A 19,038-nucleotide genomic window follows, 5' to 3' on the forward strand; every position below is an offset into this window, starting at 1 on the left:
GACAAATTGAAATGGAGCTGTGGTACACAATGGATGATCCTCTGTAGCTCTGTTGGTAGAGCATGGTTCTTGCAATGCTAGGATAGTGAGTTTGATTCCCAGGGCCACCTATACATTTTTTTTTAAATGTATGCATGTGTAACTGTAAATTGCTTTGGATAGAAGCTGTTGGCCTAATGGCATACTGTATAATATCTGGGTTGGCATGTTCCTAGATGTCATTTAAGCATGATACTTTCCCATTGAGGCAAGAATGCTGTTATAGACTGATACAGTTAGTGTTTTGTATTATTGGACAAGGGGTTGCTGGGATACTATTTCCAATAGTTTATATATCCCATAGACACAGCAATAACAAAATAAAACATTGCTTGGTGTCCAAGGCTATTTTAGGGGCTGGTTTTGGGGAAAGAACATACTGAAGATTTGATGGATAACTTTATCCTTCCGTTTCTCAAAGTTTTTTTTATAAGAGTTGTTTCATGTTCTTATTAAGTGTATGGAAATATGTAGTCTGTAGCCAGCCCAGGGGGTATTGTTAGTGTTGGGGTTTTTGTATACACCAGTGTTTGTACCTTTCCCTCCCATCCTCTCCAATTGGTCTGACAGGTTGGCAGACATAAACATAAACATCTTGGTCGGATAAAATTGTCTTCCAGTAAGTGATGTCTGTAACGTGACGAAGGGGAGGGACTGTCAGCCGTGGGACTATTATCCTCACAATGGGTGACGCAAATGGGGACAAACAATTCATATCCGTCTTGGATGGGGTACATGTTTCTGAAATCAGCGGTGTGGAATTCAAAGTCTTGCCTTAAACACTGATGTCGTCACGCATCATTCATAGAACCGGAGTTAAAATAACTACCCTTTTGTTTTAATAAAAGTATATACAGTACATTTAAAAACAGATTATTTATGACTTTCACGCCTTTTTCCTGAATAAATCAACATATTCAAATAATATGCATTCGTATTTGTTTACCAATGACATTCAAGCCCCCAAAAAGTGCAAAAAATTTGAATACATGTCACAGAAGCAACAGACCTTCTTTTATGATATATTACAATGCAGCTGCTGCTGATAGAAATGTTATTATACATACACTGGGTGTACAAAACATTAAGGACACCTTCCCAGCACTGAGTTGCATCCCCAGCCTCAATTCTTCAGGGCGTGGTCTCTATAAGGTGTAGGTAGCATTCCACAGGCATGCTAGCCCATGTTGACTCCAATGCTTCCCACAGTTCTGTGAAGTTGATACACACAGGAAACTGTTGAGGGTGAATAACCCAGAAGCTTTGCAGTTGTTGACACAAACCGGTACCTACTACCATACCCCATTCAAAGGCACTTACATCTTTTGTTTTGTCCCTTCACCCTCTGAATGGCACGCATACACAATCCGTGTCTAGATTGTCTCAAGGCTCAAAAATCCTTCTTTAACCTGTCCCCTCCCCTTAATCTACACGGATTGAAGTGGATTTAACAAGTGACATCAATAAGGGATCAGAGCTTTCACCTGGATTCACCTGGTCAGTCTGTGTCATGGAAAGAGCGGGTGTCCTTAATATTTTGTGCACTCAGTGTATTAACATACCATAACTCAATATCAGGAGACTGGGTTTTATAGCAGGGGATCCTATTCCTTCTCCATTTTCCTCTGAGATGCCATGGATTACCCAGATACTCTGCAGACAAGAAGAAACAATAGAAATATTTGTTCAGTTCATTGTGTCTACTGCAGGCAGCAGATCACATTTGAACGTAATCATTAAACGTTTTCTCAGCCGTGTTGAATTAAAAAGTCTAGAAACACGGTCATTTCTGGCACAAACACATTTATTTACGGGTCACTTTGCTGTACAAGGGGTTTGAACTCACTCTGAGCCGGAGTTGGGCTTGGAATACTGCTGCAGCTCGCGTAAGTATTGATTGATATTTGCTGTGGAAACAACAGAATGACGTCATTAGCCATCACCCATATCGGTCTTAATAAGAAGTGATGTTTATATCAAGCCTTGGCACTAGTATGTCTTACCTAAACTGTAACTGTTGGGGCTACCCAAGCCTGGTCCAATTTTCTTTGCAACGCCTGATGGTGACCCGGCACCACTCAGTCCAGTCCCTCCTGATCCCCTAGTACCCACTCCTGTTGCACTTGACCCTGGCCAGCCCATTCCTGTGTTGCCAAACACTGTATTGCCGTTTCCTGTTGAAGATGCAGATGCGCCCCACCCACCTATTCCTGCCATCGATCCTGTTCCAGCAGTTGACCCCCGGTTACCTTGCCCCGTTGCACTTGGCCCTACCCAGCCCACCCCTGTGTTACCAGTTGCACCCGGGCTACCCATTCCGGTCTGAAACATAATAAGACAAAAGAGAATGATGTTAGGTGAAAATACTGACATTAAATATAGTTCTATGAGAATGTATGTGAGCTATCTCACTGTGGCAGTGGTTCTCAATCCTGATGCTGGGGACACAAAGGGATGCACCTTTTTGTTTTTGCATTGGCACGACAGGCCTGATTCATTTAGCCAGTAACTGAAAAGTCAAGGCAACTAGGGGGAAAATCTGTAGATCTGGCCTTGAGCAAGGAATTTAACCCTAATTGTACATGTAAGTCACTCCGGAATAGTGTATGCTGAATGACTCAAATACAATTTAAAAAAAAATGTATGTAAAGGATTATGAGTTGCTCATTTGAAAAATGTGCACCCCTTTGGTTTCTCAGATACTTCTGGTGGAACGACCCTTTCTGGGCTGTAAAGCCTTGCTATTATATTTTGCAATACAATAGCCTCCACCATCCAAAGATAGCCATTAGCTAGTTAGGGGGCCTCTCTTGCAGGGAGGTGCCCCCAAAAAATGCAGGAGTCGTTGTCGCTCTCTCGTGCAATACTCTCGCTTTCATCCAAGCAAATGCTCAAGGCGCATGCTAGACACAAATGTTGGAGAAGCGGGTGTAACCACAAGCTCCAGGGAGAGACAACACAGTTTGCCGCTGACCCCAGGCATACAGGCAGAGTTTGGGTTCCAAGGTACCCAGGAGGACCCCGGGGCAAACTGGAAGCACAAATGGGGGGGGCTGACAGCACTTGCAACCCACACACTTGCTTTGCAGGCGTAGGGTAGACAGAAAAGTGGGTGCTTTCCTGTGGCAAAAAAAAGAAAACACAATAGACTGTCCTATGTGATGGGGTGAAGGCTTGGAGCGCACCCTCAAAACGACACAACATAAGGTGGAGTCCTGTGTGAAAGGTGAGATAGCAGATAAATGGTCCTAGGAGGGCTTCCCTCTGTTTCCAAGGAATGATCTGTGTAGGTCACACCACTTCTCTGAAAACGCATCGCCCATTTATCAAACAGTGGGCATGTGGGAGGGGCACTGGCACTATAAGCCTACACATTATACCTTGAGCCATACACTTGTCATGCACTGCGCTCTTCTGCTGTGACTCTATCGTAGTCTGTCCCATGCGTCCCCAACACATTTGTAGTACTATTTAAATTCTGCTATTACAGCCCTTGGCCTTTCTGTATCCTTACCATGTTTTCAAATATTTCATTTTGCGTTGGCTGGGAGAGCCCTTCTTCTCTCATGAATATCTTTATTTATAGATAGCTAGGGAGCTGTGGTATAGCTAGGGAGCAGAAAAGCGTAGTGCATAGGGGAAGTAACAAAACACCTTGATATCAGGGATGCGCATTCAAGCAGATGCAGAAATGTCGTTAGGATGGAAGAAATTACATAGTAAAACCTGCAAAAGTGTGAATGTAAACCAGGGAAAAGATGCACTACCCTCCCTGTGTCCAATAAAAAAACACACAACCCTCCGCAAAGAAAAAACTAAAGTTAGACAACCCTCCCCTATTCTGGACCCCCCCCACCTGGATACATTTTTGACTTTCCCATAGCTTTCATTTTTCATTTTCAACTAAAGTCTTTTCCTAGAGATAATTGTCATCGTAAATCTCATTTACATGATTAGATCTTTTGACCAGTGTCTCAACTCTATCCCTACAGCAAGGACGGAAACAATTTCTGGCCTGAGTTTGACTTCTAAATCATTTTCTGTCTATATTTAAACGCCCCTTATCTCTGACCTGGATGAAAGCCCAGTACTAAACCACAGAACATATCTTCCTTTACCCTGGAGCCACAGTTGGCCAGGGAGGCGTTGAGGCTCCGGATCTTGTCGTTGAGGATTTTGATCTCGCCCTCCTTCACCTTCATCGCTGTCTCCCCCAGGTCCTTGTCCCCCTGCAGCCTCATGCGGCCCGTCAGCAGCTTCTCCATCTCTCGGTCGTATTTCTCCTGGGTCTTCTGCAACTTTTCTTGGTGCTCCAGGGCCATGGCGCTGCGGTTATGGCTGCACCATTTGTGGTCCTCGGCTAGCTGGTCTTTCTCCGCCTGCAGCCTGGCACTACGGCCCTGGATCTCCGACACCTGGGAGCCTACGTTGTCCAGGTAGTGCTGGAACTTGGTCTCCACCTCGCGGGACAGACTGGAGCAGTTGTTGCGGATCTGGTCCAGGTGGTCGCGCTGCTTCTCACAGGTGAGCAGGAAGGGGCTGACTTTGGGCAGGAGGGTGTCGATCTTCAACAGGAAGGCTTTGGAGACGTTGGAGATGCCATCGAGGGATTGGACGAAGTCCTCCTTGCACTTCTTCCTGTAGCTCTCCAGCTGTTTCAGCAGGGAGGTCTTGTCCCTCCGGAGGGAGATGGCATCCAAGGTGAGGGTGTCCCGGTCCTTGGCTGTGTTCTCTATCTCAATCCTCATGAACTGCACCGTCTGACTGAAGTTGGAGCTCACTAGCTTTAACAATTGCTCTAGCCGCTGGACCTGGTTTTCATGTATATTGTTGTTGTTGCCTGGAAATGTTTTTGAGGAAGAAAAAAAGAAAGAAACATGTTTTGTGTTAATACTTCTGAACCACTATCAGATTTTGTCCTGGATTCAATCTGAGGAGCGCTGTCGACAATGTTCCTGTGTTGCGGATATAATATTCACAGTAAACACTGCAGATTTGGGCTCAACAGAAAATTCCCTCTAAACCAAGCACGCTACAAGGTGGCTTGGATTGAACCCCAGCCCTGTGTTGGTTTTAAGTTAATTCAAAACGGCGAATAAATCACTTAAATTATATTTTCACGATTTCTGTTCTTACTTAGGTACTACAACAGCAAGCATTTTCCTAAAACTGTGAAGACAAAATATCATTGCCAAGTTGTAATTTGCTCCTTGCTTATTCTTAGGAAAGTTAGGAAACCTCGTAGGAATAGGAAAGCTCATCTGTGAATTACAAGGATGAGATTCTGTGTGGACGTTTGAACATATGTAACACTAGTGCAGAGCAGAGCAATGAAAGCATTGGTTTGTCTTAAAGTTCAATTGTCTTACCATTTAGTGTTATCATTGGTGTCATGGCTCTGGGGCATCGGTTCAGGCTAAGTTGAGTCTGACAGCTTCTCTTATCGTTATCGCATTGATTCTGTGGATATTAATAACAGATATGCATCACATTTTGTCAGCTAATTATTGTTGACAGTTGTTTTATACATATATTTCATACAACTGACAAACTTAAATCTGAACGTAACTAGTGATTGCTAATGTTTATGGAATAACACTTTTAACTTTTCAGTTATATATTTGCTGAAATGAATGGATAAAATGATCGCTAAAATAATAATACATATATTATACATAATGTACCTGAACGTGGTGTGTTTGTTGTTAGGTGTGTTATTTCATGTTCAATTACACTAAAATCTAAATCAGTTACCACATAAAAAATGTCTATCCACTAATACAACTAACCTGACATTGTAATATTCAATAAACCATCCACTGTATGTACTGTACTGATGTCGTTGTGTTGAATATAAAAAACAAACTATTCTCTAAAGTATTTCAAAATATCAAAAAACATCCACCGCAACCCTCTAGCATTGACCACTGAACCAGTCTCAGCACTTACCGCTTGGTCTCTGAGATGGGTGATGAATATGACAGATTTGTTTGCCATTTGACGCAGATTTATAATTTCCTTGTTGTTGCGCATCTTGTCGGTCTGAGTGGCATTCAGGAGAAGCGTCAGATTCTTTTTCTGCTGCCGGAGGTTCATGTTGTCAACCGAGAGGCGGTTGAAGCTCTTCTCCAGGTCTCGGACCCGGCTCTCGGCTGCCGCGTCCGGGGACCTCCCGTAGACCAGGAAGAGAACGAGACTGACGATGATGAGTGACTGGATCAGAGAGGAGAAGAAGAAGACAACCCTCATGTAGTAGCCACAGCTCTTCCCACTGGGCTTCTGGATCTTCCTCCTGGCCTCCAAGCCAAACTTGGCCTGGGAGTAGCTACTGTTGTACATGGGTGCTCAGCCTCAGATGCACAGTACAGTACAGTACAGTACAGAACACCCTTACTACAGCCAAGCCCAGACAGAACTACTTCTTGTGGACCAAATGAAATACCAAATAAATAGAAAACTCAGTCCCTGGTAGTGGTGTGGTTCGGTGATAGTAATCCCCCTTCTGACTTAAGGTAGCGCACAGTGGCAGTCCAAACAGTAATGTTCTAGCCGTTTCCTCTCCTGAGCATTGTCTGAGAGTGAGAAGACAGGATTGTGTAAACATCGTCATGAGTTTTATAAACACCTCACCACACTTCCCATTCTGGGAACACCTTCCTGACCCTCTCCCCACCCCTGGACATCATGTCAGAGGTTAACATAACATTACACACACACACACACACACACACACACACACACACACACACACACACACACACACACACACACACACACACACACACACACACACACACACACACACACACACACACACACACACACACACACACATATACGCACACACGCACACATACATACATATAACATCATGCACACATGAAAACACACAGTTTTTTACCCCTGGCCCCCTGCGGTGTCAGCCACCCCTTTGTTTGACAACATGTCAGCACACGTGACAAGAGATAGTGATCCTGAAATTCCATGCTCCGAAGAGGGAAAGAGATAATAATCTTAGGAAAAGTCTTTGGGTATAACAGTCCTAGGTACTATTTAACAAGGTGTACCTAAACTGTACCGGTATATGTACCTAATATATATTACATAGGTATTAGGGACACTTTAATGTGATGGTTTTTGTAGGCATCATATATAATGGTCTTTCATTTTCCTTGAGCGATCTAAACCCTTACCCGCTCTCTGATTAGTTGTAAGGTTCAAAGAGGTTATTGTTGACAAGTATTTAGCATAGGTAGGTACATGCATGTTCACACTCTTGACAGGTATATGATCCATTAACAATTGTTCTGACCTTTGTGCTGACCTTTGTGCTGACAATTGTGCTGACCATTGTTCTGAAGATATTATTTGTTCTGAAGATTTGATCTGTATATATTATCTTCCTCCATAACTGCCTTTCTCAAAATGACACATTGTAAAGACCTAATTTCCCCCCAAAAAACCTTTTTATGGGATGATGAACATGGTTTCCTGTGCATGGCTCCACTAGTTAAGTGGCAGGACAATAGTAGGCCTACACGTTGTTCCACAGAGTATCAGAGCCAGCAACCCTTTGATACTGTGCGTCTCAACCCAACTTGCTGACGTGGGCAGCCATTGTTGCTGTGCCAACCCCCGTCTTTAGAGGAAGCAGTAATTCACCAAGGTATTAGAATTGGCCATTTCCGAGTTTTTACCATCAGGACAGATCACAGATAAAGCTTGGGAACAAAAGCAGGATATCAGGGACAAACACAGAAGTACACACAAAATGTTGAATATTGAGAAGGAATTGGGTTGTTTATTTGGAGCATAAACAACCGGTATTCTGGTAAATGTTGTCAGAATAAAATTGTGGTTCGAACCACACGTGTAATAAAAACGTGCATCCCCTTGGGTACCTGTCTCCTAGAATTCTATTCTGGCGACTCAACTCCTTCACTCTACTGTTGTAGATGGACTATGACAGAACGTGGTACTGGTGTAGTTTTCAGCCTATAGTTTCCACCTAGGAGTACAGAGAAAAAAATCGCATTAAAACACAATTGAAATGTATTTTCGGAAGGGCTGTGGTCACTATTCAATTAATACATTAAATATATGCACTGCCTTCAGAAAGTATTCACACCCAAATGTTTCCTCTAAGCGGCACGTGGCCCTGCTCCCACGTGACTGGCTCAGAAAAAATCAGCCTGTGCAGATGTAACCGGTGTGAAATGGCTAGCTAGTTAGCAGGGTACACGCTAATAGCGTTTCAATCGGTGATGTCACTCGCTCGGAGACCTTGAAGTAGCTCCGCCGTGGCTGTTGTGGAGCGATGGGTAACGGTGCTTTGAGGGCGACTGTTGTCGATGTGTGCAGAGGGTCCCTGGTTCAAGCCCAGCGAGGAGAGGGACAGAAGCAACACTGTTACATTGGTGCAGTGACCCAGGTCACTGGTTGCTGCAGAAAAGGAGGAGATCAAAGGGGGGTGAGTGTAACCTGTGTGAAATGGCTAGCTATTTAGCAGGGTGTGTGCTAATATTGTTTCAATTGTTTATGTCACTTGCTCTGAGACTTTGAAGTAGTTGTTTCCCTTGCTCTCCAAGGGCTGTGACTTTTGTCGAGCGATGGGTAACAGTGCTTCGAGGGTGACTGTTGTCGACGTGTGCAGAGGGTCCCTGGTTCAAGCCCAGTTACACAGAGAAGCTCGAGATTGAATTTCACTTTTTAGAGTTTTCATCGTTAGTTACCACTATCAACTTTTCCCTTTACTGTGGGAATTGTAATCATATCAATGCAATATTATCCACTTTCAAAGCAACATAACAAAACAAAACAAATGATGCAAGACTTAGTATGCAAGAGTTTTTGTTGTTGTCACGCCTGCTCCCGCTCTCTGGTGCTCGAGGGTGTCAGGCTGCCCTTCATTATGCACATCTGTCACCATCATTAACGCATCAGCGCTCATTGGACTCACCTGGACTTCTTCACCTTGTTGAATGCCCCATCTATGTCTGTCTGTTCCTCCGTTGGTTAACCGTGTCTGCATTTTTGTTGTTTTGTTTTCCAGATTCTGTTTCTGTCATTGTTTCTTTAAATGTTCACTCCCTGTACCTGCTTCTCATCTCCAGCGTCTGTCCTCACAGTTGTAGGCAGAGCACATCCGAGTTTTGTCAATTTATTCATCATCTTTAGTTTGAAACACAATGCTGAGCAAGGACACGCACCTGATTACGCATACAGAGGTAGCACTAGTCTACCTGGCAAGCACGCAACTGTATGCCCATAAATGTGCCCATTTGGGGATGTCTGATAGTATTTCTGATTTTCTTAACTCACCACCATTCTTCACCTCAAACAGCAAGTAATCGTAGTCTGTTTTTAGAATCAATTCAGAATGACCATAGTTCCTCAAAGTATTTTAACAATATTTCCAGCTCTCTCCCTTTCGATAACCACTCGGCATTCAAAATGTAATGATCTGATCCAGTGATAAGTATTTTCTACCTGCAGGCTGCAATGTTTTTATGTGTTGGCTTTATGTAGGTTATTATTACATTATTACAAAGTTACTTTTAGATTTGTATAATTTTCATTTAGATTTAGATAGAATAACGGCGTTCGTCTGTTGAAGGAGAGTCGGACCAAAATGTAGCGTGGTGGTTACTCATGTTCTTTAATGAAAAAATAGCGATACATGAAAAAACTAAATAAATACAAAAACAACAAACGAAACGTGAAAACCTAATTACAGCCTATCTGGTGAACACTACACAGAGACAGGAACAATCACCCACAAAATACACAGTAAAACCCAGGCTACCTAAATATGGTTCCCAATCAGAGACAACGAGAATCACCTGACTCTGATTGAGAACCGCCTCAGGCAGCCAAGCCTATGCTAGACACACCCCTAATCAGCCACAATCCCAATGCCTACAAAAAACCCAATATGACAACACAATAAACCCATGTCACACCCTGGCCTGAACAAATAATTAAAGAAAACACAAAATACTAAGACCAAGGCGTGACAGACCCCCCCCCCAAGGTGCGGACTCCCGGACGCACCTCAAAACCACAGGGAGGGTCTGGGTGGGCGTCTGTCCATGGTGGCGGCTCCGGCTCGGGACGTGGACCCCACTCCATAAATGTCTTAGTTCCTCCCCCTTGCGTCCTGGGATAGTCCACCCTCGCCGCCGACCATGACCTCGTAGTCCTCACCCAGAACCCCACTGGACTGAGGGGCAGCTCGTGACTGAGGCAGCTCGGGACTGAGGGGAAGCTCGGGACTGAGGGGAAGCTCGGGACTGAGGGGCAGCCCGGGACTGAGGGGAAGCCCGGGACTGAGGGGAAGCCCGGGACAGAGGGGAAGCCCGGGACTGAGGGGAAGCCCAGTACTGAGGGGAAGCCCAGTACTGAGAGGAAGCCCAGTACTGAGAGGAAGCCCAGTACTGAGATGAAGCTCAGGCAGGTAGTTGGCTCCGGCAGATCCTGGCTGGCTGGCGGATCTGGAAGAGTCTGGTTGACTGGCAGATCTGGAAGAGTCTGGTTGACTGGCAGATCTGGAAGATCATGGCTGACTGGCGGATCTAGCTGCTCTGGCTGCTCCATGCAGACTGACAGCTCTGGCTGCTCCATGTAGATTGGCAACTCTGGCTGCTCCATGCAGATTGACAGCTCTGGCTTCTCCATGCAGACTGGCAGCTCTGGCTGCTCCATGCAGACTGACAGCTCTGGCTGCTCCATGCAGACTGGTAGCATTGTGCAGACTGACAGCTCTGGCTGCTCCATGCAAACTGGCAGCTCAGGCTGCTCCATGCAGGCTGACAGCTCTGGCTGCTCCATGCAGACTGGCAGGTCTGGCTGCTCTATGCAGACTGGCAGCTCCATTCAGACTGGCAGCTCCATGCAGACTGGCAGCTCTGGCTGCTCTATGCAGACTGGCAGCTCTATGCAGACTGGCAGCTCTGGCTGCTCCATGCAACCTGGCAGCTCTGGCTGCTCCATGCAGACTGACAGCTCTGGCCGCTCCATGCAGACTGGCAGCTCTGGCTGCTCCATGCAGACTGGCAGCTCTGGCTGCGTTGAACAGGCAGGAGGCTCCGGCAGCGCTGTAGAGGAGGAAGGCTCTGGAAGCGCTGAACAGGCGGGAGACTCCGACAGCGCTAGAGAGAAGGATGGCTCTGGCTGTGCTGAACAGGCGGGAAGCTCCGGCAGCGCTAGAGGGAAGGAAGGCTCTGGCTGTGCTGAACAGGCGAGGCGCACTGAAGGCCTGGTGCGTGGTGCTGGAACTGGTGGTACTGGATCGAGGACACGCACAGGAAGCCTGGTGCGGGGAGCTGCTACCAGAGGACTGGTGTGTGGAGGTGGCTCTGGATAGACCGGACCGTGCAGGCGCACTGGAGCTCTTGAGCACCGAGCCTGCCCAACCTTACTTGGCTCGATGCCCACTCTAGCCCGGCTAATACGAAGAGCTGGTATGTACCTTACCGGGCTATGCACCCACACTGGAGACACCGTGCGCTCACTAGCATAACACGGTGCCTGCCCTGTCTCTTTAGCCCCCCGGTAAGCACAGGGAGTTTGCGCAGGTCTCCTACCTGGCATCGCCATACTCCCTGTGAACCCCCCCCCCCAATACATTTTTGGGGGTGACTCTCAGGCTTCCATCCACGTCGCCGTGCTGCCTCTTCATACCAGCGCCTCTCCGCTCTCGCCGCCTCCAGTTCTTCTTTGGGGCGTCGATATTCACCAGGCTGTGCCCAGGGTCCTTTTCCGTCCAATATCTCTTCCCAAGTCCAGAAGTCCTTTGATCGCTGCTCCTCACGATTAACAGGGAGAGTTGGCTCAGGTCTGACTCCTGACTCTGCCACTCTCTCCCTGAGCCCCCCCCCCCAATAAATTTTTGGGGCTGCTTTTCGGGTTTCTTTCTGCGCCGCCGTGTCTTTCTCTTTGACTCCATTCTCCTATAGCCCTCTTCGCACTGCTCCAGCGAATCCCAGGCGGGCTCCGGCACTCTCTCTGGGTCGACCGCCCACCTGTCTATTTCCTCCCAAGTCGTATACTCCATACTCCTGCTGTCCATAACGTCCTCCCATGTCCATTCCTCCTTTCGCTGCTCCTGCTGTCGCTGCCTGTTACCACGCCGCTCGGTCCGGGTGTGGTGGGTGATTCTGCAACGGCGTTCGTCTGTTGAAGGAGAGTCGGACCAAAATGCAGCGTGGTGGTTACTCATGTTCTTTAATGAAAAAATAGGGATACATGAAAAAACTAAATAAATACAAAAACAACAAACGAAACGTGAAAACCTAATTACAGCCTATCTGGTGAACACTACACAGAGACAGGAACAATCACCCACAAAATACACAGTAAAACCCAGGCTACCTAAATATGGTTCCCAATCAGAGACAACGAGAATCACCTGACTCTGATTGAGAACTGCCTCAGGCAGCCAAGCCTATGCTAGACACACCCCTAATCAGCCACAATCCCAATGCCTACAAAAACCCCAATACGACAACACAATAAACCCATGTCACACCCTGGCCTGAACAAATAATTAAAGAAAACACAAAATACTAAGACCAAGGCGTGACAAGAATGTAGATTAACCTCTGACAATGATTTTGAGATACAAAGACTATTATAAATTAAATAAAACTGTTCCACGAAGATTTACATATGAAAATAATTTGTGGCATGCAGATTGGTATAAATGGTAAGATGAATTGTCACTGCAAATAAAAAAGGTTGCCGACCGCAGTTGTAACCTATTACCAGCAACTTCAGGAGGATAACGGCAGAATCTGCAAAGGCTAGCAGTAGTGGTAGGAGGGTAGGGAACAGATTTTGTTTCTTCTGATTAGGCTATCTTGATCTCTGGCTCCCTCTTGAGTCACTTGTGTGGCTTCAGTATTTAATAAAACAGCATGCATAAAGCATAAGACAAGTTCAGTACATACAGATGATTTTATTACAACACATAGAATGTATCTATCTATACAGTATACGAAAAAATACATGTTTTCAAATTTTGACCAATAAATTGGTTGAAATACTACTCTTGGGCAGAGATATTTTTTTTGTCGGGGTAAGCCCTAGTTGAAATGCAGGAAGCTTTAGATGCTCCAAAAAATTGTGAGGGAGGACCCCCTGCCAGGTTATGTCCCCCCCACTTCTAAAACCAAAGTTGCGCCCCTGATTGTAATTGCATTGACAGGCATGACTCAGGCCTCTACTCTACACAGACGGGTGTGCCATAACCGATCAGAGCTGCAAATAAACCATTGCCATGTATCGATTTGTGCCTTTCACTTTGAAGTGGACTGTTTTACAGCATGAGCGGTGGCGATTATTATGCGCTTGTTTTGAGATCAAAGCGAGAGCTGCATGTTGCCACGTATGCACATTTGTTCAAATTATTTTGCGCAGTTATAGCTAATTTGTAGTTAGCAATGTGAGAGTGATTGCTTCCTAGAAGAGAACAAGACGTTTACATTTCTAGCCATCATTGAAAAGCGACCCAGGTAAAGAGCTATGTTATGTCTTATTAAAGTGGGCAGTGTTGTATTTTGAGACAGGCTTGAATAAACTAAGTAGCCATAGGTAGATTGTAGCATAATGTGTCTGATTCTCTGTAAAAAAAAATGGTATTGGAATAATAATGAATTTCATTTTGTATGGTTTCTTACATCAGACAACACTACAAATTGTTCAGTCAGCTCATCTGAAGGACAAGTGGATAAACATGTCAAGCCCTACATGTTTTTTTCAAAGTCTCCTGGAATGCAGGCCTACATTGAACACCACACATTGGTTGCTACCGTAGGCTGAAGGATATAACCACTATTTCCATATTAAAATGTTATGTGATGCATTTTCTCCATAGTTTTTTATGGTAGGCCACTCTGGTAGGCCTACATTATGATCGAATAGCCAGAGTAGCCTGATTGGACACTGTTAAAACAGTAAATTAAAGTGGGTACAGCCTCTGTGTTCACAGTAAACGTGCACCAGAAGTTGCACAGAAATGTCACAAGGTTTAAGAGCAGACATTGAATACACCTTCGAGCATGGTGAAGTCATGAATTACACTTTGAATGTTGTATCAATACACCCAGTCACTACAAAGATGCAGGCGTCCTTCCTAACTCAGTTGCTGGAAAGAAAGGAAAACACTCAGGGATTACACCATGAGGCCAATGGTGACTTTAAAACAGTTACAGAGTTTAATGGAGGATAGTGATAGGAGGAAACTGAGAATGGATCAACAACAATGTAGTTACTCCACAATACCAACCTAATTGACAGAGGGAAAATAAAGAAACTAAAACATGCATCCTGTTCCAACTAGGCACTAAAATAATACTGCAAAAAATGTGTCAAACAATTAACTTTTTGTCCGTGAATACAAAGTGTTATGTTTGGGGCAAATCCAATACAATGCATTAATGAGTACCACTTTCCATATTGTCAGCATACTGGTGGTGGCATCATATTATGGGCATGCTTGTAATCATTAAGGACTAGGTAATCTTTCACGATAAAAAAAACAGAATAGAACTAAGCACAGGCAAAATCCTAGAGGAAAACCTAGTTCAGTCTGCTTTCCACCAGAAATTAGGAGAGGAATTCACCTTTCAGCAGGACAATAACTTAAAACACAAGGCCAAATATACACTGGAGTTTCTTACCAACATGACATTGAATGTTTGAATGGCCTAGTTACAGTTTTCACATAGTATCCCTCACCTGTTGTAGAATGACCAGAAGCACCCTCTAGTGGCCTCATGGGTAGAATGTTATTAATATCTTTAATAATTTCATAATTAATAAACATTGAGTCTAACATGTATTGACTAAGGGGTGTGAAGAATACTTATATAAATGCGATATTTCTGTTTTTCATTTGCAATAAATCTGCTAAAATATCTAAAAACATGTTTTCACTTCGTCCTCATGCGGTATTGTGTGTAGATGGGTCTAAGGCTGTAAAACAACAAAATGTGAAATAAGTAAAGGGGTATGAATACTTTCTGATGGTAGTGGGGAGATATTTTATAGTTTTTTTCACAGGTCCATTCTTTTCCCATTTAAGTCTATAGCAACCTTATATTCTTTGCAGCCCTAGTGTGTGAAAGGGAGGAATGGCAGAGAAGACCGTCATATGACTCTAAATATTTTGATGTGCAACTACAATAGCAATTTTTTTTTTAAAGATCTAACATTGGTGTAATTTGGTAGTGATGTTGTTAGACATATTACTGCTTCTAAAGGTTTGTATAAAAATAAAGTGCAGAGGCTATTAAGCCTACTATTTCACTTTTCACCGCATCTAAACTGATTGGATCCCCCAGACCTACTGAATGAACATGCTATACAGCACAAAGCCCGCCACATGAACTCCAATCTAGACCACTGACTCCACCACTGCTCTGATCGCCCATCAGGTCAGCGAAATCAGTCAATTAAATGGTTCGCAGTGTGTGCTTCGGGAGGAGTTTCATCCCATGGGCTTTGATTATTATGAACAACACCCCATTTTGGCATACTGTAAAACTGGATAGGGTCTGGCTACTCAAACCTTTGACAAGATGCGCAAATTTTTGAAGAAACAGATTACCTAAAAAAAACAAGTTATCCTCTACAGGTTCAGTGGGTCCGTAGGATAATGTGATTAGCATGAGGTTGTAAGTAACAAGAACATTTCCCAGGACATAGACATATCTGATATTGGCAGAAAGGTTAAATTCTTGTAAAAAAAAAGAATTGAAAAAAAGAAAAAAATCTAACTGCACTGTCCAATTTTCATTAGCTATTACAGTGAAAGAATACCGTGCTATTGTTTGAGAGTGCACAGTTATGAACTTGAAAAGTTATTAATAAACCAATTAGGCACATTTGGGCAGTCTTGATACAAACTTTTGAACAGAAATGCGATGGTTAATTGGAATAGTCTAAAACTTTGCACATCGAGTGCTGCCATCTAGTGGCCAAAATCTAAATTGCACCTGGGCTGGAATAGTACATTATGGCCTTTCTCTTGCATGTCAAAGCTGATGGTATAAAAAAACACATTGTTTTTTCTTTGTATTATCTTTTACCAGATCTAATGTGTTATGTTCTCCTACATTCATTTCACATTTCCACAAACATCAAAGTGTTTATTTTCAAATGCTATCAAGAATATGCATATACTTGCTTCAGGTCCTGAGCAACAGGTAGTTAGATTTGGGTATGTCATTTTAGGCGAAAATTGAAAAAAAGGGGCGGATCCTCAAGAAACTTAAATAGCTGAAGTGAGCAGTACAACCTTCATATGAGTAATACAAATGCAGTTTTTTGTGTATGTGTACATGAATTTAACAGCCCCACTAAGCCACGCCTCCAATCATCTCCCAGTGCGCCTTGCCTTTTCGATTGACTTGTAGAGTTACGACCCATGACTGTATTTGTTAATGAAAGAGAAATGGTTGTTGAATTTGTTCATTTTTAGTCCTGTGGCCTTCACCAGGTGTGTCCCTAAGTGATTATTAACATTATAATTGAACCATCACGTCTATAATAAGGCCTTATACAGTGGCCATAAACTCATAGTTTGCAAGCCACATCAGGCCTGCAATTTTGTTAGCACATTTTTTTCCAACTAGGATTTCTGGAAAATGTACCTGGAATTTGAAACCCTAACCATAAATGACATTATGCTGGCTTGTAAAGTGAGGTGTAATTTCTATTGGAATCTAGCCAGCGTTTGACTATCCAACAGATAAATATTTTATTCACCTGCAACCTGCATTCATGACTGCCAGGGTTAAGAACAGTGGGAGGAAACTACCTAAGTCATTTAAACTGGAACAACCACTTCAGTAATGTGCACAATAATTCAATAATTGGATTAGTTTAGAAAATAAATCATAAAAAGTGAATTAGGTATCATATCTTTAAAAAAAATTGTTGGTGTGACTTCTCGTTTAGTTTCGAGTCAGTAACGTTACCACATACACATTGTCAGTAATTGTTACACGCCTCGGATTGAGACGTGTCAGGCAGATAAATAAATCTGAATTAACAGGCGAAAATGATGAGATGGAGAAAACGTTAGTGGTGTTCAGTAGTAGGCATTCTCCAAGATTAAAATATGATATTTTCTTCATCTTTTTTTTGTTGTTGTCAAAATCAATTATGCATGACAATTCTATTGTCTTATTAAATCTCTCCATTCCATATTCCAGTTTCCAAAAAAACTAACATTGAGCTAACATTGACCAAACTAACTAGCCTAGAGCTAGCTAGTGTCCAACCAAGCTAAATTCGTTTAGCATCAAGCTAGCGAACTGTTAAAAGTCATGTTCTTGTACAAATATTAACACTTTAACACATTTTATCATCACCTGGCATATTTACATATATTCCCCGAACTACAGTAAACTGAGCCTTCGTTCATAGGAAAGAAAACAAATAGCAGCTAAAATGTTGTTTAAAACAAGTACAAAAAGTTCGGACGCCATCTTAATCCCTTCTCTTACATATAAAACATGAGCAACCTAGCCAACCTCCATTACTTATAATGTGGAAAATACCAACAAGTTTTTCACTCTATTAAAACCTTCAAACGTCACCAAACTCCTGGATTATGTAATTAACCATGTTACTTTAATATTTTGAGAGTCATATTGCACTTTTGCACATTACATGCATGATTTAACAGGATAAAATGATGAGACGGAGAAACGTTAGTGGTGTTCAGTAAGTAGGCATTCTCCAAGATTTAAGAAGAAACCTCCAAGATTTAAGACGAAGCCTCCAAGATCTCACAATCTTACTAACGCTCCCATTTGACATCACAGCTCCGCCTAGTGGCAGTACTCATATTACATTAATTTAAAAGCAAATACCTAGAAGGCCTAGAAAATTATAAAAGGGATGGCCCATAAAATAGCAAACTAAATAAAACAGAGTTCAAATTGTTCGGCAGAAATGTATCGAAGCAAGCACCAACAGCTTGATAGAAAGTGTAAAACATACATGTGAAAGCCAAATTACAATTTTAGTGGGAATGTGTCCATGATAAAAACAAGGGAATGGAATATAATTGGATAAATTGGATAAAAGATTAGTTGAGATGCAGCCACCACTCGCGTGTGGATCTCCACTTCTAAAATCGAGACGGACATCGCTGAATGTAAATGTACAAATAAGAGGGTTTTGTTGGAGCACTAAGAAATAAAAGGTAGGCTTACATGTTTGACAGACGCAATTACATAATCCACATATTTTTGTCAGTACAGCCATTTCCTCCAATACTGTCACCATGCATTCCTTAACCTTTATTTAACTAGGCAAGTCAATTAAGAACAATTTCATATTTACAATGACGGCCTACCCTGGCCAAACTTAGACGACGCTGGGCCAATTACGCACCGCCCTATGGGACTCCCTATCACAGCCAGATATGATGCAGCATGGATTTGAAACAAGGTACTGCACTGACACCTCTTGCACTGAGATGCAGCTTCTTAGATCACTGCGCCACTCGGGAGCCCCTAATAGGCCTACCTCCTTCATGTGTCGGACCAGAGCCTCATGTTTGGGGTGGAAAATCTACTGAAAGTACCATGGGCATAGTTGACATCTCGGATTGAATTCTTTGCATGCAGCAACAGTTTCGTTGCAAACACAACACACTGGTTTGGCATTTGGAGAAATATCTTATAATAATAAAGTAGCCTAGGTAGGCTTATTAATAGAGACATTGTAAACAGATCTATATTATTGCATAATTGAATTGATTATCCCACTAACCCTGTGTGTTAAATGTGTAATGTAGGGCTATGAATTGGGTAGCTAGTAGGCTATTTTCTAATAGACTAATTATGTTCTGGCCCGCCAACTAGCTACAAGTGCAGGAACAAATTGGCTGGAGGCCAAACATAGTTGCCAACCCCGTTGTATATTTCCTTAAGTAAATTATATAGTTTTTAAAAGTATAAATGAGCAAAAATGTCTAAAAAC

General features: G+C 43.2%; 1 protein-coding gene across 3 annotated transcripts; it reads right to left on the reverse strand.

Annotated features, from left to right (window-relative positions):
• Positions 1-861: 861 nt before the first annotated feature.
• plvapa (plasmalemma vesicle associated protein a) lies at positions 862-6,634 on the reverse strand. Of its 3 annotated transcripts, XR_002955004.2 has the most exons (7): positions 5,989-6,634; positions 5,409-5,499; positions 4,158-4,879; positions 2,043-2,361; positions 1,886-1,946; positions 1,602-1,692; positions 862-1,250 (listed from the first exon to the last, which is right to left on the reverse strand). XR_002955004.2 is itself a non-coding variant. In XM_024435289.2 (6 exons), exons 1-6 carry the CDS (start codon positions 6,376-6,378, stop codon positions 1,680-1,682), a joined length of 1,395 nt encoding a protein of 464 aa, XP_024291057.1. In that variant the 5' UTR covers positions 6,379-6,634; the 3' UTR covers positions 862-1,679. The 3 variants fall into 3 exon arrangements, 2 of the variants coding, with proteins under 2 accessions (XP_024291057.1, XP_024291056.1); XM_024435289.2 differs by having other exon boundaries at positions 862-1,692; positions 2,244-2,361; XM_024435288.2 differs by having other exon boundaries at positions 862-1,692.
• Positions 6,635-19,038: the final 12,404 nt, after the last annotated feature.

This window comes from Oncorhynchus tshawytscha, linkage group LG10, assembly GCF_018296145.1.
Source record: "Oncorhynchus tshawytscha isolate Ot180627B linkage group LG10, Otsh_v2.0, whole genome shotgun sequence".
Lineage (NCBI taxonomy): Eukaryota > Metazoa > Chordata > Actinopteri > Salmoniformes > Salmonidae > Oncorhynchus > Oncorhynchus tshawytscha.